The sequence below is a fragment of the Lepidochelys olivacea genome (assembly GCF_965140295.1).
Source record: "Lepidochelys olivacea isolate rLepOli2 genome assembly, chromosome: 5".
NCBI classification, from domain to species: domain Eukaryota; kingdom Metazoa; phylum Chordata; order Testudines; family Cheloniidae; genus Lepidochelys; species Lepidochelys olivacea.
In genome coordinates, this window is record NC_140415.1 from 106,048,710 (window position 1) to 106,070,343 (window position 21,634).

The 21,634-nt window shown below is 38.6% G+C and overlaps 1 protein-coding gene across 5 annotated transcripts in view; it reads right to left on the reverse strand.

Annotated features, from left to right (window-relative positions):
- The window catches only part of PTPRD (protein tyrosine phosphatase receptor type D), a 1,732,979-nt gene that overhangs the window by 135,054 nt on the left and 1,576,291 nt on the right, over nt 1–21,634 (reverse strand). For 3 of the 5 annotated variants that reach the window (XM_084628881.1, XM_084628882.1, XM_084628883.1), the window contains 5 exons: nt 20,206–20,232; nt 18,113–18,230; nt 10,269–10,856; nt 9,733–9,833; nt 8,532–8,791 (listed from right to left, as the gene is read on the reverse strand). In XM_084628881.1, the coding sequence (XP_084485007.1) occupies nt 8,532–8,791; nt 9,733–9,833; nt 10,269–10,856; nt 18,113–18,230; nt 20,206–20,232 (1,094 nt within the window). The remainder of the gene's footprint in view (nt 1–8,531; nt 8,792–9,732; nt 9,834–10,268; nt 10,857–18,112; nt 18,231–20,205; nt 20,233–21,634) is intronic. The other 2 variants (XM_084628885.1, XM_084628884.1) reach the window with 2 other exon arrangements.

Sequence of the window (21,634 nt, forward strand, 5' to 3'; positions counted from 1 at the left end):
ACACACACATACACACATATATATTAATCTTAAAAGACACCCCCCTTTACTTCATACTATAAATTATCATTAACAAGTTCTGTATCTGCCCAACCTATAGTTCATTATAGTGGAATAGGTAACCCAACCATCTGGCTTTCTTCACAGTCAGTACTTTAAAGCAAAATACACTCCCAATTCACTAGTCAACCATTCCTCTGAAAAACATCCTCTTCTCTTCTCCTAGAGAGAATTTTCGGTAAATGACATTTTTCAGTATAATTGAGATGAGGCAGCACTGTTTTATTTTTTGTTCCCAGATTGTCTCCTTCTCATTTCCTCCCACCAAACCAGAATATATGTCAAGCAGGTTTATCATTTCATATTAGTGTGCAGAACTGAGGAAACAGAGTGATAACAATAGATATTATATATTTTCTTAATATATTTGTCAAAAAACCACTTATTCTTTGTTTCAATAGCAGAGAGGATAGGGGAGAGTAGTTGCCTTCCTTTGCCCCGATAATGACATATCTCATATTCAAGGTATCTCCGTGTCCTCCATTAATGACTAGTAATAGAAGATAAGGCTGAAGGACCATGGACAATCTTCACCTATCCTGGCCTGCCATTTTTTATGGCTGATTATCCATTTTTCTTTCTGCCACAGTGGCTGTCTGTTCATTTCACTCATTGCTAGGAATACAGTTGAACAGCCTCCTCTGAAGCAATTAGTAAGAGAATCCATAACCATCCTTCTCCATGGCCCTATACAAAGAGCTCAGTCTAAACCAGCCTATGAAGTAACCATCTCAATGGAGCTCCTTCAATCTGGATCTCCCTTTTGGCAGCACATGAAAACACTCCTAGAGATAAAGAAGTTATATGTTGTAACATGGCTGCGCTTTTTTATTGCTATACAAAATGCTTAAATGTATTAAAATTCCCTTTAAAAAATATCAAGGGCCTAATTTTCAAAGAGCATCAACAACGATAATTGATACCAAGAGGAAGTGTAGGTACTTGGCTCTCTCTCTAAGTACCACAGACCTATGAATGCTCTTTACCAATCCCAGCCCATAATAATTCTATCCTAGATTTGTGAAACAAAACATGTGCATGAGTCTATAACGACTAGAGGGGGCTGACTAAATATCTTCTCTCTTATGCAAATCAATAAGATGGTGAAACAACCCTTTTTCTAGCAAATGCTAGATTCTGCCAGCTTTACTTACATTGAGTGAAAGCCTGCTTCTATTGAACTCATCAGCAAAATTTACACTGACTGCAATAGGACCATAATTGCACTCAGTCAGCAGGATTGTACTCCCCAAATAGTCCCATTGATTAAACTGATTTCAGGGGAACTACTGGGAGAGGAAGATACTACTCAACTTGAGTATAAGCCTTGCAAAATCTGGGCCTTAATTCTGGATATGTATCTCCAAGCTTTTGTATTTATTTATTTCACATGATTTCTTTGTTGTTTTATCAGTGACTCAACATAAAACCAGGATTCATGGAATACAACAAGATCAAAGCTTGCATTATAGTACATGTCTTCAAAGAAAGAACTACGGAAGAGATCATATTTAGGTAAGACTGAGGAGGCTATATAAGACACTGGAAGTTATTAAAAATGCTGCAAATAAAAGATTTTCAGAAATAAATATGTAAGAAGGGATTGTCCTTTCACTGACCAAATGGTCTTCATGTGTTCTCTTAAAAATGCATCATCTTATTTGATCCTTCAAAAAAGGATGGATGATCCCATTTTCTATTCTGCTAGCTGTACCTACTTTGCTGAAACAGGAGTTATATAAATACTGAAGTACGAGTAATAATAAATCCCTGGTTCCTGTGCAGCCTTAGTAGAACTGACTAATCTCTCAGAAATAATAATTCATTCAAAAGGGAAGCAAGAAATTGAGGTTTAAACAAAGTAATTTTTACATTAAACTAAAAGACAGATCAAGCAGCATGTCAAACATTTCAGACACGATTAGTCTAGATCACCTTGTGTACTGGATAGTTCTGTGAAACCATTTAGTGCCCTACCAAACATGATAAACTCCTGGTCACCATCACCACATAATTAAGAACAGTGCTAGTCTGAAGATTATGAGGGAGGCTTAGTCAGATGACTTTCTGGGGAACTGCCAAATTTAACTCATTCATTCTATACGATAAATGGGATTGTTCTCTGGGTCACCACCACTTACTTGTAAGCAAAGGTATCAACTTTGAAAAAAAAATTAAGGGATGATTCTGCAAAGAAGCTGGGATCTTAGAGGTACTAGGCTCCACATCTGTTGGAGGCTTTTGTGTGCATTTGGCTGTATCCTAGCAATGACACAACTTTGCAAATGCTAACTTATTAATCATCACAATACCCCTTTGATGTAGAAAGTATGTAGGCACCCTTTACTAGAGGGGCCTCTGAACTTTATTGGGAGTGTTCCAGGAGAAAAGCCTGTATGCTGCAATCTAGCCTTAGAGACTGCAACTCTCATGATGCCTTGGGAAAAGAGGGGGAGACTTCCTCATGCAGGGAGAGCAGGCGGTGGACTCCATTTTGGGAAGAGGAGTGAGATGGCTGCTGTGAAGCTCTGTCCATACCAGGAGCTGCTGCTAGGAAGCCAGAAGCTGCTGCTGGGAGCCTGCAGGGACTTTGATGGAGCAGGGAGCTTCATAGGTGGTTGGTGGCTTCATTGGAGTCAGAACAGAGACTGTTGCTGTGCCTAGAGCTGACTGAGCTGGGCCTGCAGTGAAGGAGCCGTGAGTAACCCCCACTCTGGTTTGGGAAAGTACATGCAAGGGAAGGGGCACAGCAGTTTTTTAATTGATTTTACTCAACTGTTCCTGTGGATTTAAATTAGTAGTGACATTTAATCTTACTCTGTTATACCCTGTTTCTTTAAGTTGTTAAGATAAATGAGCGTTTGCTCTAGTTTAAGTACATTGGATGTATATTATTTATAATTGGTATTTGAGTTAGACCTATGCCACAGGTTATTATTATTATTACTACTATTTGAAAGGGTTTATTCCTGGAGGTTCCCAAGGCCTGCCATTGAGTGTGTACAGGGGCCAGCCAGGTGGAGGCACTGCCAATTTTAACTTCCTTTAGGAGTAAAGGGACTGCAGCTGAGAGGTAGATACAGGATTCCCACTTATCCAGCCTCACCCCTGGGATACTCAGGATCTCCTTTAATGTCAACAACATCAGGCACCCAGACACACAGGTGAGTGTTGCCTGCTCCCGAGTAACCCAGGGAAGAAAAGGGGGTTACAAGTATTATTATCCCAAAATTATAATTGGGGAAACAGAGACAGAAAAGATAAGGCCACAGCTGTCACACGTAGGTGCCCAAAATTAGGCACCCGACTAAGTGACTGGAGAGTGCCCTCCACCCCTATTGCCTTCATTAGGATAAGTGCTCAGCTCCTTTGAAAACCAGGCCACTTTTACGTCTGAAAATTTTGGCCTAAGTGATTTGAACAAGGTCATAGGGAGAGTCAGGGACAGAGCTGGGACTCAAATATAGGATTCTCTTGTTCACAGTGCTGTGCTTAATCCACTGGGATGCAGCTTGAAACAGCCCAACACCACCAACCATAGCCTGGGTAACCATAAATTGTTCTGGAATCTCTCTCAAATTCAAACTGGATTTCATAGTTCCCAAAGTCCAGCTTTGTGCAGCTGTAGAGAAAGGCCCTGAAAATCTTTGTTTAACCCTAGCAACTGATTCACATTATCAGTGCTGTTTTTGGAAGGAAAAGGGCTAAACTCTTACTTGAATAAAAATAAAAGCTGAGATTTGCCTCTGGCTTTGCAGGCCTCAAAGGCCAGCTCTACTCTCAATGCAATGAGAGGGAAGTTTAGCACACTGTTTGAAGTATAGTAAAGGGAAAAAGAGCGGTACTCCTCATATGCCCTTCCATACACCCTAGTAGCTTCCCTCATTTCTCAGGAATATCTTAGGTCCATCATCCCTCTTCAGCCCTATTGGCATTTTAAAAAAAGTTGGAGAAGTGTAGTTTCTTGGCTATGATTTCCCTCTTATCATAGGCTATCACTATTCACCTACCGGAATAAAATCAACTTCCTAAATCAATACATGCAGGTAGTCAATTCAGGTTACAGTGTTCATCCCTTTTTTCTGTTGTAAGCAATTAGATGGCTACAAACCTCTTCTTAAGGATATTATTTTGGAACAGATCTAACTGTATAGTTTTAAGTTACACATAAAATTTCATTACCCGTTTTACTTTTAAATACACATTTTGTGTTTAGTACAAATATTTGCCTCAACAATAGCTGTAGATTCCTTCAACCTGCCCAGCCACAACCTTAAGACGACTCCTAAGTTCATGTGGCCAGTAATTATAGTAGTTAAAAAAGTGGTTTCCTCAAAATTAAGAGAAAATCAGCTGAGAGTACAACTTTGCACACTAATGTGTTCCAGCTGAGAATGTGAACAAGTTACTTGGGCTAGCATGCATTAAATTTATCATATGCATTGACTAGTGGAATGCCCCCATTAAATCATAACCACTCATTTCCCTTCACATTCATGAATTTCTATCAAGGCATATAATGCAAGGTGAGTCTATCTTGTCTAACTTTCTCTTGCTTTCGTCATGCTTTCCAAGTGTCAGACTGCCACGCACAACCTTGATTAGCTAATCAGACTGCTGCACACACACTTTTAGCACACACAAGCAATGCTAAAGTGGAGTACAGAAGTCACACAAGGTTGGTTGCAGAATGACACTGACTGGGTCTATAAGGAACATCTATGCAGCACTGACAGTTACTGGGGGGAGCAATGCCATGTCAGTTGTCTTGTTGTTAGAACATTCACTGCATAACCAGGGCTCCAGTAACATACAAAACAGGCTAAGTGGGTCAACAAAAGATGCAAAACACTTCAAGGGATTGCTTAACTGTTTGTTTTCTTTGGAACCCAGCCCTTGCATAATTTTCTGCCTTTATTTGGGAGGGACTCATAAGCAAGCACAGCAACTTGCAGTCAGAAATACTGTTTTTAGTAACAGGTTTCACATTTTGGCAAAATGCCAGAAATGCCTTACCTGAAGCACTACTGGTGAAAAGACACCCATTTAGCTCTGAATATGAATATTTTTGCACAGCTCTATTACAATATCTACTCATTCCCATTATTAGACACTGAAGAATGAAAGTTATGTCCCTCAACATCTTTAACAAATTATGGTGTGTCTAAGCAATTGCCCCCATGTCGCCTTGTATTAATCTAAAATGCACTACAGTGAAGCCATTAAACTCTTTATCAGTTTTGCCTTTTGCCTAATTAACATTAATACAGGATTCTCTATATTTAGTAATCCTACCATATTAGGATAGACAGTATCATGGTAGTGCAATGTTAATCATATACAAATGGTAACTATAAAAAGTGTAATGGTGATTACTGTATAAGATGGTTCTTTCCTCTCAGACACTACAGTTATTATTATCTCCTTAAACTCTAAGAATTCAAGTTATATTTAGCAGATAGGGGACTGCTTTTAAGCTTTAAGCCATTTTATTGTATGCAGCTTCATTTCCCAATGAACATCCTTTTCTATCTCGCGGAGGTCCCCAAGCCTAGTGAGGGTGCGTTTTGGTGGCTTCCGCAATGGGAGAGTGCCAAAAAGAACAGAATAGGCTGGGTTCCGCAAGATATCCAGCCCCCCTCAGTACATCCAGGGTAGGTTGGAGGTCTTGTGGGATTTGGCATGAGAATTGGAGCCATGATAGGAGCCCTGTGCTGAGGGCCACTTCTTGTTTGCTGTTTACCAGCCATCAGCCCCTCCTTCCTCTCTCATCTAGGTTGCTGAGGGCTAAGCTGGTAACCACTTTGTGGCTGAGGGCTAAGCTATACCTGCTTTTTTCCCCATATCACAGACTGACCAAGGTTGTTCGGGGGTTCACCTTCCTAGCTAGGGGTTGGGTTTTGAGCAAGCAGAGGGCTAGGATTCTCCCTCTCCTGGAGGTCACAGTTTGAACTTAAGTGAGAGTCATGTAGGTGGCACACTCTTCTGGCATTTGCCCAGTGCAGGAACTTGCTGATGTAGGCTCCAGATCCAAAGAAGTAACATAGTGGGCATCTCAAGGATATCTCCTAATGAGATGGGGGCACCAGGTCTTACCCCATGGGTGCAAATGTGAACCAGGGGCCGGGACACTATGCTGGGGCACTGCCCTACTGATGTGCTTGATGGCAGTGCTCTCTGGGGGTGGAGATCCCCTCTCGCCTCAACCCTCAGAAGTGGGAGCAAGGGAAGCTGTCCAGGTTACTCCTAGTGTGCTGACTGGCTCCTTCTGTGGTGGGAGCCCCCGCCAAAACTGGCAAAGAATCAATGAGCTGCAAGTGACTGCACTGTGCTTTCCCCTGATGGGAAACATGGCTGTAATTTGACTAATGAAGTTGCAGCCTGGTTAAAACCCGTACTACATGTCTTTGCCTTCTTCTGTGTGGTGAGCACACCAACAGGGGCTTATTCTCCCAGCAAATACCTATGCAATCCAAGGGGAGTGACATGTTTACATTAATGACAAGGTTAAACCCTAACTCCTACAAATAGTCTTCCACTTTTTTCATTACTTGTGGGGAAAGTTATTGTCTCTTTCTCTGTTGCTGTCATCCACTACTGTTTTACTAAATATCCCTAGCTCTTTTCTCCCAATAATTGCCTTACATAATAAATCTTTTTGACTCATTCCATCTTCAGTCTTCCTTAGCTACATTTGTACTGACCACTTTTTCCTCAGTCTAATGAAAATGGCTACATTTTTCACTTTTTCACCCTTTTAAAGTTTCAAAGTCATTCTTTTTCTGATCTCACCTGTCTTGAATGTCAGTGACAAAAATGGGGAAAATCAGTGTACAAAGCCTACAGTAAAAACCCACCAGAGAGAAGGTAGGTTGCATCCCCAACAATATTTAATGACTTGCTCATTTTCCTTCCCCTTTCCTTCACATCACACCTGGGAACCTTATAGAACAACAAGAATCACTGGAACCAGAGCAATAATATGAATTGATTATATCATGCTTCATGTTTTCCTGGCTATCTTTCTAATCCCTGCTGGCACAGTGCTGACAGCTCTTTAGTACTATCTTAGTTGTTTAAGTCTTCACAGGCCCATTTCTCCAAACATTTAAGCAGCCTCTGAAAAATCTGGTAAACTCTTCTCCAAAACTGTCAGCAAACAATTCCCTATTTCCTTACTTGCACCTGACTGCCAGAAACCGGGATTGTACAACAGGGGATGGATCACCTGATAATAGTGTTCTTTCCCCCTGAAGAAACTGGCACTGGCTGCTGTCTGAAGGCAGGACGCTGGGATAGATGGAGCATTGGTCTGACCCAGTATGGCCATTCTTATGTTCTTACCTGGATGTTACTGGTTTTAACTTCATTCTTGCCTATATAATTAGTTCATTCGAAGTATTGTACCTGTAACAGCCTTTTAAGCCTCCACTAGTCCATGCAGTGACTGAAGCTTGATATTGCAAGTCACTTCAGTGGGAATTGGCGGCACACATGTAACTGAAGGCATAAGCTGGCCTGCAACATGTTTATTACTTGCAATGATTCTTGATAAGGACAGTTACAGTTTGCAGGGATGACCGTAAAATAAAAATACATCATTTTACTTCTAAATTGATAAGTGAGCACCTTTGATCTGGAATATACTGTGAGACAATAAACATATAACCCCAATGCCATTTTTACATAATCAGAGTCAAATTGCACTTTAATACTGTAGAAAACAAAATCCTGAGGGTGGTTGATAATTTTCCATCAAAAAACTATTTTTTGATGGCAAATTGGATTTTTGATTAAATGAAAATTTCTACGGTAAGTGTCTGCTTTCTACAGAAAATGTCAGCTTTTTGTCCAAAAATCCCCTGCCCCAAAAAACAAAACAAAAAAACCAGCAACAAAAACCAGGAAGCTCTTGGCTGAAAACTTTGAAAACTTTTTGGGTTTTTAGTTTTTCAATGGAAAGATAGGCTTTTTTTGTCTTTGTCAAAAATTTCCAAAAGGAAAAATAAGTTTTTTATGACCAGCTCTCCAAAATCCCTTTTCTAGGCTGTCATGGTAACAAAAGGAAATGATGGTTTAAACTGCTGACTTGAGACCATAATGGTGCTGAATTGTTAGATCCATAACAGGGGATTCAATTACGGACTTGCGTTCCCATCATTTCTACCTATGATGTTTTCGTTAACCATGTGTGGATGTCTATCTTATGCTGATCAGATTCCAGAAGACCCTAAAACTATTAGATTTTATTCTGTGTTTGTATATCACCTATCTGAATGGTCCAAGACTAGGGTTCCTAGGCACTATGATAATACAAATATATAATAAACTATAATAATAATAATAATTAATACTAGTAGATGAAAAATTCACTGAAATCGTCCATTTTATACCTTTTGGGGATTAACAAGAGTTAATTTTGGGATGATGGGAAACTTGCCATTCTCACCAGCTGCAGAACCTTTACTCACTTTATATTCTCATTTGCAGGTACTTCAGGAAGTTCCACAGTTATCATCCCATCCAAGTTGGTCTTCCCAATGAAGACTGGCTTGGTGCGCAGTACATCTGGTGCAGTCTTTGCTGTAACCCTATGCTGAAGACCTCCAGCACTGTTCCCCCTATTCGTCAGAACAAAGGAATATGATGTCTCCGGCTTCAAGTTAGTGATAAGTTTCTGAGTGGCTCGACCATCCACCTCAACCACCATTTTTCCATCATCGTAAAGAATCTAATAGATACAAAAATTCAAGGCCTTTTAGTCATTGGGGGAAAAAAGTTGTAAAATGATTGGTATTGATACACTGAAAATATAAATGAACCCAGCCATACATTTGAAATGGTAATCGGCAGCATTTTATGGTCTAAAATGTTATTGAGGACAGCATGTCAATCTAATTTTCTTTTTCCAGGGAAAATAATTATTGAAAATAGTGTCCTCTATTACAGTGTATATAGCACTAGAGATGTATTTGTTAACATGTTTAAAATTCGTATGATGCTGATACAAATGAGCTTAGCGTTTAATATGCTGTTTACATCAAGGCTGTTCTGCAAACTTGTGTTTACTGTAGATCTACCCATCCTTAAAGGTTCCTTGTTTTCTGAACCAGTTTTCATATTCATCAAAGTTCATAACATACTGCTCTTTGCTGACCTTTTCCAGTGGTGGTTAATAAGTGCTTAAATGGTACAGAATAAATTATAGGCAAGGTTGCAATTTACACAAATCTGTTTGACTGTATTATAAATAATTGGAATGCAAGAGTTAGAAACCAGATAGGTTTCTTTTTTAAAGAACAGGTCGAAGGAGTAAAGAAGATAAAATTCTGTTACATACATTATAGAGCAGAAGCTTTAAAAGAAAATTAATATTTTAATTCCTCTGTTTAGGAAGACCTGTTGCACTGAACTATAAAGAGTTCACAGCATGTGAAATATCTAATATCAGTCAAAATTTGGATAGCTGCCAGTGCACTAATGCTAAGGTGGAAAGTTCACATTGCCAAAGGACTGATTTTTAACTGGTCAATATTGCTGATTAGTTTACAGTTTAAATACAGCAGAACCAAAAAAAAAAAAAAAATCCACCTGCTCAGTAAACTGCTTAAGCAGCTGAACTATATCCTCCAATTTTATCCTCAATGTCTTACAAATTAGAAAACAACTTACTTTGAAAGGCATGGCAGAATTGTAATTCTCTGGAATCTCCCAAGACAGCAATACTGATGTCTTCATTACTGCTTTTACATGAAAATTTTTTGCAAACACTGCTGGAAAAGGAAACATAATGTATTTAAACTACATCTTGAACGTTCGCTCCTATCGCTTTTCTACCACTACCAATAAGCTGGAGCTATTAGCTTTCCGTTAAGGATAAAAAGAATAGAAATGCAAATCTCTGACGTGCTTAAGACAATCATTTTAATACCTCATTCTTAGGAAATTCATTCATCTAATACCATCTCAGTATGTTATATTTTTCCTTACCTGAAAATACCGTGCAGATGTTAGCCAGCCTTGCTTGACATGGGGTAACTGGATTCTAAGGTATCCAAAACATATTAAGATTTACATACTTTACCTTTTTTGTTGGTCGAACCTATTTACATGAATGGGTGGGTCAGTTTATTTACAGCTTCAAAAACACTGATATCCAAAGACCGACATTCCTTTAAAGGACAAGTCCATAAGCAGACAAATCCTACCTTGATCCACGGGCAGTGTCCTGAACTGGACACTTGGACTATATGGACCGGGCCCTTTGCTTGTGTGGGCACGTACTTTTACATCATATGTAGTATCTGGTTTTAAGCCAGAAAGTGTCATAGTGGTATCGGTGGGAACAATGGGGAGCTCAGTTGGGTGGTGTGCAACATTGATATCTCTATACAGCAGGGTGTATTTGGTGATAATGCCATTTCGCTCTGCTAAGACTGGTGGCTGCCAAGTTAATTGGACTGATGTAGCGGTGGAGCTTTCGGAGTGGAGGTTCTGAGGGAATCCATTGGGTACCTCTTCTGGAATAGAAATCTCTTTTACCATCTCCTCCCCATAGCCCACTTTATTTCTAGCTGAAAGCCTGAAGAGATAAGAAGCTCCTTTGTGAATGTCTGTGGCTGTGAAGTGGTCTTCCTTCTCTGAGAACTCCAGCGTTGTAAACGCATCCAAGTCTTTGCGGCCAAACTTCAGGCAGTAACCCTGCAGGGGGCCAAAGGTATCGACAGGAGGGTGCCACTGAATAAGAGCCGTGTTCATCTGTGTATGGCTAATCACAAGCCGAGGTTTTCCTGGAACTGTAGTACAATGTTATTTAATGATGATAAATATAAATGGAAATGTGCATTTAATTCTTGAGGTCTTTTAAATAGGAATACAGCTGTATTTGCTTTCCCCTCACTCTTTGTTCCTCAAATAACTATCTTATAAAAATTCAGAAATAACCTCTTTGTTCTGCACTGTTCAGTCATACAGTATAATTGACTGGGATAGCTAAGCTACCCATTATTTGTTGTCCCCCGCACCCATTTTCCAAATATAGAGAAAAGTATGAACATTCAGGGACACAGAACATATGAACACAAGTGAGGTAAAACTTCCAAATAGTTACTACCCATCTTTGCTTACAAGTACTCGCTTGTGAAAAGGAGTGTTGTCATAAGCATTCATTAATTTAATCCAGGGAAAAACATTTCTATTTCTGTAAGTAAAAAAAGAATGGAGAAATTACTGGTTTCTCACTATGCCTAACATATCTACTACCATTATTTGAGGGGGGGAAGGGAAGAAATACACCTATGATAGAAGGTAAGTCAGCTGAACCTTCTTCTTAGCAATCCTAGCACACCACCACTAGGAATCCTAACTACCTACCTCAGGTACTTATATGGCATCTGTCACTACAGTATCTGAGTGCCTAGCAATCTTTTTTGTATTTATCCTTTCAATGTCCCTATGAGATTGGGAAGTACTATTATCTTCATTTTACTGATGGGGAACTGAGATACAGACAAACCAACTGACTTGTTCAAGATCACACAGGAAGTTTATGGTGAAGAAGGTATTTAATCATGAGCTGCCTATCAGAGGCTAGTATCCTAGCCACTGGACTGTTCTTCCTCCTAGGTCCTGCTTATCAGCCCTTCAATCACATATGTTTGAATTCCATGTAGATTACACTGACCAGTTGCAAAGCTTGCCCCTCTTAAGCACCATATTATGTCTGAAATGTTTACGTAAATAGCTCACAATAGGAAAGTCAGCAGACGCACAAGAAAAAGATACGGCTGTCAGCTGGGGAGCAGATAAGGAGAAAATGGGGTTGGGAAACACTCAAAAGCTGCATTTAAGAGATGTAAACATTATGGAAATGGGTACAATGGATAGACTCCAAGGAGAGACTGCTGGATTGGAATTAATTTGCAAACTGGATACAATTAACTTAGGCTTGAATAAAGATTGGGAGTGGATGTGTCATTACACAAAGTAAAACTATTTCCCCTTCTACTGTTCTTGTAAAGTACTGGAAATGGCCCACCTTGATTATCACTACGAAAGGTTCCCCGGCCCCCGCTCTCCTGCTGGTAATAGCTCACCTTTCCTGGTCACTCTTGTTACAGTCTGTATGGTAACACCCATTGTTCTCTGTGCATATAAAATCTCCCCAATGTATTTTCCACTGTATGCATCCGATGAAGTGAGCTGTAGCTCACGAAAGCTTATGCTCTAATAAATTTGTTAGTCTCTAAGGTGCCACAAGTCCTCCTTTTCTTTTTACGGATACAGACTAACACGGCTGCTACTCTGAAAGTTGACAATGTTATTGGACAATGACATGGGACTATTAGCTTGCACTGATGGAAGTCTGACACTCCATGTTATGGACTGGATAAATGTAAAGGATAACTTGTGTTCATTGATCAAATTTTCACAATAAAAAAAAGAATCTTTTCTTTAACCTTTTGAACTGTACGTTTCAATTCAAATAATCATAATCAACTTGCTCTATTTGCCGAAAACTGATTCATATGTACATACTTTACCACTGTGAAGGCAAACATGTTCATATTTCAAGAGAAATGTGCACCTATTTGCCATTTTTGCCTTTAAAAATCTTTTCCCAACTGGCTAAAATTAAGCTCCTAAATCCATATTTAGGCACCCAAGTAAATGGCCCTATTTTCAGAGGTGCTGAGCATTTGCAATGAAGTTAGTGGGGGCTAAAGGAAGATTGCACCTCTGAAAACCAAAAAAAAAATGGCATTTTGGCACCTAAATATGGATTTAGGTCTCAATCCAGCAACTGTATCAGCACAGTACCCTTGTGACTCCATGAAGATTTCATTTACTTTATTGGAGCTCCATGTGGAAGCCGGGTCTGCCCAAGTGAATGCAGTTGCTGCACTGGGGCCGCGGGTTTCTATCTTTAAACACCCAAGTGTGCACATTTTGATGTTTACAATGACATTTATCTTTTTCCCAGAACTCCAGAAAATCAATTAGTCATAATTAGAACTATTGATAATAATTCCAAAACAAGAGAACAAGAATGCCATTTCTTGGTGAAAATTCTGCAAACTATAAGCTCTTTTTTCATTACTCCTTTCATAAGTCCTAGCCATTGTCTACGATATGATATGAATTTTGGTTTATTTTTATCGCCATTTACTACAGCGTCTTCATTTTTAAAGCCTAATTCTTGTCCAAATAGGATCCCAAACACTTTATATGTTTTCTCCCCACTTTCTGTAGTATAAAATGTATGTCTCTGATTAGTTCTGACCTTTTCCCACTGATGGATATGAGTCAGTTATGGAGCAGAGAAAAGACTGTGGATGCTATCGTAGGCCATATTTTTCGTTGTATTATAACTATTATTGAAGCCAATGGACCATAAGCAAGAGGAGAAGAGCCCACAAAAATAGTACAATAACTCCTTCAGATTTTTAGAGGAGAGGTTGCTGGAAGCTGTCACGAAATTATTTATGCCATAAATTGTTTTTATTCTTGTGGCAGCCCTCACATTTAAGACTATTTCTTTTAAGTTTGATTGGTGGTGCCTGTATAAAAGAGGTAAGAATTAGAGCTAGTTCTTGAGCAGAATAGAAAAGCCAGCAATGTTTGCCTAACCACTAAAAAAAGAATAAAAAAAAATAAAAATTCATCTATATTGTCTAATGGCAAGAGCAACACATACCCATTATATCTTCATATGATAACATGTACTCTAGGGTCTCCTCTTCAGTTAATAATTCAATAATTTTTAAAAAATGAAAACTTTTTTCTAGTTTCTTTTTACTAGAAATCTTTAAGGCAAAATGTTCCTAAAAGTATCTAACTGTCATGACTTATATTTATTATAGCCCCAATGGTGAAAATGCAGAATTTTGTCAGGTCTTTTGGGAACTACAGTTTCCCAGTGATTATACTGAACAATAGTGACTGCATCCAGAGATGACTTCATCCCGTAATATTTGTGTTTAGTAAGGTCTAAATGAAATTCATGTACCTATGAAGGGGACATTCTCTGAATTTCTAATGAATTGCAGCTCCATAACCATCCAGCAGGGTGTCACTGAAAGGCTTAGTTACCTCACAACCATTACAAGGTCAGAGCATGCTTTCTTTGGCTGAGCACAGCCTAAGAGCAGAACACTGACAACAGAAGCTTCTGGAAGTTGCCTTTAGCAAACTTACCCAGGAACAGTGTCAGATGCTGTACAGCATATGAGTTGCACGACATCTTGTAAATTAACTCCTCTTTTGGAGCAAACCTTTTCAAAAGCAGGGGCACTGATAAAGCTCTAGTTTCAATTGAGAAAGCATAACTGGGCACAGACAAAATTTAGTCCAAACTGTATATTTCCACAAAGCCAAGCATTTTGTTCTGCATTAAGAATGAACCTAAACAATTATGGACTTGTGCTGGTGTGATGAGATGCTGCACGTACTGCAGCACAGGGTCCCCGAGAAGCAACAGCGCTGCCTCAGACTCGCCATTCACCTTATATCGTGTATGATAACAAGGCTCAAATTTTATCAAGGCTTTTGGTTGGTAATATACATTTTGGACCTGACTAATAAAAGTATTACGACATCAGTGATTTACACTGATGTAAGTGAGGGGAGAATCAGGCCTGTTCAGAGCAAAGGTGCTATATTTAGTATGTCACCAAAACCACGAGGTAAAAGATATAATAGTCTGATATGCACAACTGATGAGGTTTATTTTAATTTTCACAACATGTAAGTACTAAGCTGAATTGTGTGTCACTCTGATCCCCTGGCTTGTACAACTACTCACTCTGCTTTTACACTGTTGTAGTGTCTCACCTCTGATAGGCTCCCCTACAACCTGCTCTGCCTGAATTATATCCCTCATACGTGGTGGGGACTGAAGCACCTTAGTCATACTCAGGAGTGGCATTGATGTTGGGGGTGAAACAAATGGAGCTTGCAGTGCTGAGAACCAGGTAAACTGGGGAATCACAGGATTATGGACGAGAACAGAATGGTTGCCACTGTATTTGGAGCAAGCCAAAGACCAACTAAAAGGTTCCTGTTGGAGGGAAATGGCAAGGACAGTGATATGCACAATGAGTGTGAATTCGGACATTGAGAAAGAACTGCAGAAGGACTGAGTGACAGAATGAAGTAAAAGAGGGAGCAGTGAGGAGGACAAAACAAAAACAGAAAGAAAACTAAAGAACAAGGGGCCTGACAGGAGAGTGACTGTAAATATGGCAAGTGAAATTTGACTGGAAAGTACTTCCAGTTCTCTCCTGTACTTCAGTCCCTTGATAAAATAGTAACATTCCTTTTGTTCCTGTATAGTAACTCATTTTAAACATTTGGGGCTAAATTCATCACTGGCATAAGCAAGCCCCACTGAAACGATTACTAAATATTTTAGATTAGTGAACAACCACAGCAAAATATCTATCTATATATAGTGAGTATAATGACTCTGAGTGTACTTTGTTTATTTGATATATCTAGTTTTGTCTTAGTTATATATGGTGATACTTTGTAGTACATCAGTAGAAGTTCCGCATCATGTTTGATACAATGAATGAAATCTTCGTAATATGAGACCTCGCTAGAGCAAGCTGTTATCAAATCTTTGCAGAGAAGTGAAGGAAGATTGACAGCTTTTGTATGCAAATAATGAGGTATGCAGTTAGTGAAGTGTGCATTAGTAAAATTCAGCTGCACTGCACTTTTGCAATTCATGATAAACTGTAAAATACATAGCTGTAAAAACAATTTATATGGCTATCATAGGTACCAATAAAGCTGAAGACACTTTTTTTCGAGCTACTGGCAAGGGTATTATTTTAATCATGAAGAAATATTTAAATACTTTGACTTGTGACAGTAACTTGTTTGTATAAAGACTTTATAGAAATATGATTACTGATACTAACAATGGATATAAAACAGGAAACTGAATATAGTATGGAAAGTATATTCTGGAATGGAGACCTTAGCCAAATACCATTACCACACTATCAACTGAGGTTACTGGAGGCTCACACTTGTGAAATAAACTTTGCAAGCCTTCCCTGCATATAAATATAAACTATGTTTTTTAAATACTAACTAGACATAGTAAAACAGTTAATATCACCAACTGGTTCATACCTGCCTTAAAGTAGTTTTCCACATATGGTGAGTTTTCATTGGGAAACATTTAGAGTCCAATTTTCCTCCCAGGAACACTAGTTTTACAGTGATGTAACTCAACTGACTTTAATGGAGATACCTATTTTAAAACAAGTCTAAATGAGAGTAGTGAGTCAGGCCTTTAATTTGTTTTATAGTATTTTTAGACAGTTCCTTTGTAGAAGCCCCCAGTTAAATGAAAGCTGTCAACAGTTGACAGGCCTTAAATTAGAATTATTAGCTTTGCTTTGGTGTGTGAGTTTGGGAAAGTACAAGTGCATCATTCCTCTATCTGCCTGCTCCATTCTTGTGAAAAGGCAGGGTCTGAAATCTGTCTGTATGTTTATCACTCCCTTTTTTAAACACCTATATGAGAATCCTCCTTAACTACAGATGATAAACCATAGCCAGGTCTAACATAGTGTCTGAATAGGTATTCATTTAGGGAAAAAAACATATGGAGCAGCAAAATGCTTGAGTTCCTGTTTGTGCAGAAGACTGTGGGCTGGTAGGTGTGGACATTTACTAGATTGCCATGGCATCAAATTGAGTAAAGGGACAATGCCAGTGATGTAAGTCAATATGGGGCTCTCGGTTTGTTCTTGGAAGGTCATGCAGCAGAAGAGTTCCATTAAAGCCTTTGTTTTGGAGAGGTTATAGATTTTTTTCAAGTGACTGGAGAGTTTATTTTTTCTTCTTTTTTTTTTTAAAAGGAGAGGGGCAGAAAATTTTGGGACAGTCAAAGTTGATAGTGCCCTTCTATGGTCAATGATGACACCACCAGCTGAAGCTGGAAGTTTTGCTTCTATCATTCCATATCATACAAATATAGTTAGAGACTAGAATGAATTTTATTAATCAAAATATCATTGAAATTACTGTGTTTATTAGAGCTGTGAACTGAGTTTTGGAAAACGTTATGCATCAAGTTTTGCTTTTACTTACACCAGAACTAGAAGGGGTCCAGATGTGGATTGCATTTTGTCTGAACTACTAGAGTTCATTGGAGAGGTAGACCTCGATAAAATATATCCAACAGATATTAGTCACGAGTAATGAATGGAAGGTACTGCAGAAGCTGGAATGCAACTACATGATCAATCTATTCACTACAGTTGAGATTTTCCTAAATAGTCTAGGAGATATGGCTATATCTGCCACTGAAATTATTGAAGTTGTGTTTCTAAACCCACTAGACTGCTTTGAAAAGCTCAGTCTGGGTAGTTATAACATATATATATATAGTTTGACTTTCCACAGTTACATAATCCATAGATTATTGTTATGGTAGTTTATAATAGCATTAAAGGGCTGTTACGATTTATCACGATAGGTATGGAGTGTTTTTATGGCCATGTTATAAAACCAAGAAAATGAACATTTGTAAGAAAAATAAGACTGCCTTTCTCCTTTACTATGGGAACTCAAATTTTAAATGTCTGGTTCCTCACAAAGGTTTTTTTTGGTGGGATGGGGGAGAGGAGGGTGCTGTCCATTTGGCAGAACATTTCTTGCTCCTGCTTCCTGCAGTCTACTCTGATTCGTTGGCATTTGTCAGGACAATCCTCCTTTTCCCACTTGCTGATTTTCCCCTTGCTTATAAAATATATTGTGGGGTGTAGGAGAGAGATTATCTAGCAGTAGGTTTATAGTTAAAACAGCATTTTTCTGCTACATTATGAATTTAGGAAGGGACTAGGATGTGGACTGGCTCCATTTTTTGGCTCAAATGAAGAAAGCTCCATCTGCTTACTAACCAAACGCTCCCTGTGTCCTACAAACACCTTCATTTGCACTAGAGACCGTTTCCATACAGCAGGTGTATCAAAACAAGTATTGCAAGTTGAGAGACAGCCAATTCAGCGATAAAGGGGTATCCAAATATTACCTGCACCAGTGGTAGACACTAGTTTGGGCTTGCTACGTGCTCCATCTCCTTTTGTTGTGTAGGCTGTCACAGTGAGGGAGTATGTAGTTTCAGGCTGTAGTCCAGAAATGATCATTTCCTGAGATAAAATAAAACAACAAGAACACATATTAAAAATTCATTCCTTACTAAGAAAGTGCAAAATAATCTAGTCAATTGCTACATATCACATAAAGTGCATATGCTTTTGTGCTACCTGTAATGAAGATACACATTGGAGCGTATCAGAAGAATGTTTCATGAGTGTGACACTCTGTAATGCAGTATGTTTCAGCTTTTTAAAGTAAAACAGACAGGGTATTTCTAAGTAGCATGCTTCAGGTAGTTTTATATGGCTTAGGCCAAAGACCGAATGATGTGATGAGTGTAATCATCATCCTGAAATGCATTGCCTGGAGAGTCTTATCGCTATTGTGAAATTAATGCAAGTGGAAAAATAAGAAACACAGTTTGACCTAGTAGTTTACTGGCCATTATTGACTTAGGTATGAAATCACCAGCAATAAGTCAGAGAGCTCCAGTTTTACCCACACTTTTAAAGCTATTTCAAAATACACTAAGTACAGTCCACCAGAAACACTATTTGCCTTCATATAAATTTCACAACAACTTGTACTTGTTACAACACTGTTCATCCAGGGATCACAAAGTGCTTTACAAATTGTTATCTACTCAAAATCTCAAAGAACCACCCAATCAGCATTGTTAGAGCAAACCCCAGAGCTCTCAGGCAAAGTACACCAGTGACAGAAGGGATCAATTCTCAACCAATACAAAGAACAGGGTGTAGTATATGCACACACACACACACACACACAAAAAGAGACCTTTTCACTCACACATATACATACACATGGAGGCCACCTGAAATAAAGACTTGTTCTTGCTCTAAAGGCAGCAAGAGAAAGTTTTGTCTTGATACATCAATCAGGCAGATAAGCATTATTAGTCTGTTGCTGATTCATGGGTAAACTGAAGAACAGAGAAGTCTATTTTGTCCAAAGTCACACAGTTATCATGGCTTCCAGTTCTCAGTCGTAACCACTAACCCGCACTCCTTCTCAATTCTCTGTGGCTGAATCGATTCACACTAATTTTAAGCATTGCGAAAGGAATGGCACACTTCGATGTCAAGAACAAATAGCAAATGTGCAATCATGTAATCTTCAAATGCAACAACCATAGAAGTAAACAGCAAAATTATGGGCCCAACTGTCCACAGTAAATGGATTTTTCAAAATATGAGGATAGGAACACTGTACAGATGAAATTAAAATCTGGCCATATATTTTCAGTGACTTGTTAGTAGTACCAAAATTTCTAGGTAATAATGAGAAGGGATGGGTGAAATGTTTCCAATAAAAAAGAACAAATCTGAAAATTCACTTGCAAAGACATTTCACTTTCAGTCTTTCAAAAGGCAATTACAAATGATGGTGATGACTTAAAACTATAAAAGCAAAACAAATGACAGTTTTCTTTTAAATAATGATTAACACACTAGCCTCATTTGGAGTACAGTGTATTCTACTGTATGCAAGTATAAATAAATGCATACAGTAGTGTCATTTAAAAAGGCAATTTGAATGTAATAAACACGTTACTTAGGCCATAAATACTGTGCGATGTTTGCCTTTCTTGGTTTGATTGGGAAGTGTACAAAACAGATGTATGTTTCAAACAAAAAGAAAGATGAACTTGTACTTCTGCAGCACACTACATACTGAATACAACAAAACCTCAATGGGGTGATTAACTACTAGGCAAATCCAAACTGTTTTGGTTTTCTTTCTGTAATACCTTCTTTTAAAGCATAGTTTCTTTGGTTGCATTGCCAGGCAAAGTTAGTTACAGCCATCAAACCACAAAACAATGTTGTACATTTCAGCACCATGCCAAACTCACAGAACAAAACAAAGAAAAAAAAAGTGAGGAAAATTTCAATAATGTGTTAGTTCATGCATTTATGCAAATGACAAAAACATTTACAAAACAGAAAGAGGTTAAAAAAAACCAACACACACTTTTTGTCTGACCAGTCAACAACTACTCACATGTTCAGCAGTATCATCATATTCCCACTGATTGAGAGTAAAGAATGGTGGAAAGAAAAACAAGAGAAATGAAGAGAGGTTTGTAGCCTGGTTGAGGAAATTTTGTTGTTCTTAGTAAAAATAAATTAAAAGAACAAAACAAAAAAGAAAAATCTCCAAAAACTGGCTGGCAAAATCAAATGGCCTTTGAAATCAGGTTAATGAAATGAGGCTGGGCATTTTCAGTTCCATATTTATTACCGGGGGTGGTACAAAAATTGTAACTTTTCTTTCCTTGAAGGGTAAAAGAACGACATATTCCCTGGTACTGAATGCAATTATTGCTCAGTAATATTTTATGACTGTATTTAATGAACGCCACTGATATAGAATGAAAGGCTGCCTGTTTTTCTAATCCTATGTTACAAGGCTACATTCATTTTCATTTCAATTTAGCCTGTCCAAATTACATCAGTGCCCCTATTTAGATTCATAACTGAAACATGTATACATACTTGAAATGAAGTAATGAAGCTCTGTTACCATCATTTGGTTTTTCACTGCATATGCCAAGAGAACACACATTCAGGGAAATAAATGTGAGTGGGGTTAGAATGAGCCGACGGGGGAACTAGCAATTAAGAGCCAAACCCTAAAGATACCTACAAAAGAGCAAGTTTGGCTTTGGCATGGATGGTGTTTGGGTGCCAGTATTGCATACACTCTTTCTCTCCACCTTCTCCAGTTTAAAATGGAGTCGGAACTGAGGCCACACAGAGCCTGAAAGCAGATCTCTGAGCAAGAGAAAGGGAGAATTGAAGCTCAGAGGATGATCGTTTTCTTTCTCATTGTGATGCATGGCTAGAAAGGGTTAAACGTCCTGCAAAATAAATAACCCTCAAAAGACATGTGGGGAGATAATGTTTGTGTTTTTGTGTATTTACAGGTGTGTAAATTTGTGTATGTATGAGTAGGTGGACAATGTAATCAACAGCCCCTGTCTATGCTGTATTCTGATAATTCAGAGGTCAAAAGAAGATCCTAGCATTTAAATGAATTGTAAACACAGGATATCTCAGTATTCATCTCTCTTTGAAATGTACTGTGAATTGTGGAGGAACAACAAATGGCCTTATGTTAATTTGTATAGCTAAGTACTGGTGGATGGACCTCCTTCAAAGTTATCCAAATTACCTTTTGTTCCCAGAGGAAATCCCAACTTGTTAAAGAGGACATGAAATTGTATAAAAGATCCTTGGGCCTTGATTCTGTCATCTCAGATCTACTTAGACTTCATCAGGGGAAGTCTGAGTTGCAAGACGGAGGTCTCAGTTATGCTGATACGCCCTGAATATGAGATTTGGACTATGACCTATGAACTGAATTTTAAAGGAACTCTTTGCAACTACAAAGCTCACCGTCTCTATTATGAATCTGAATCTCAATTAAC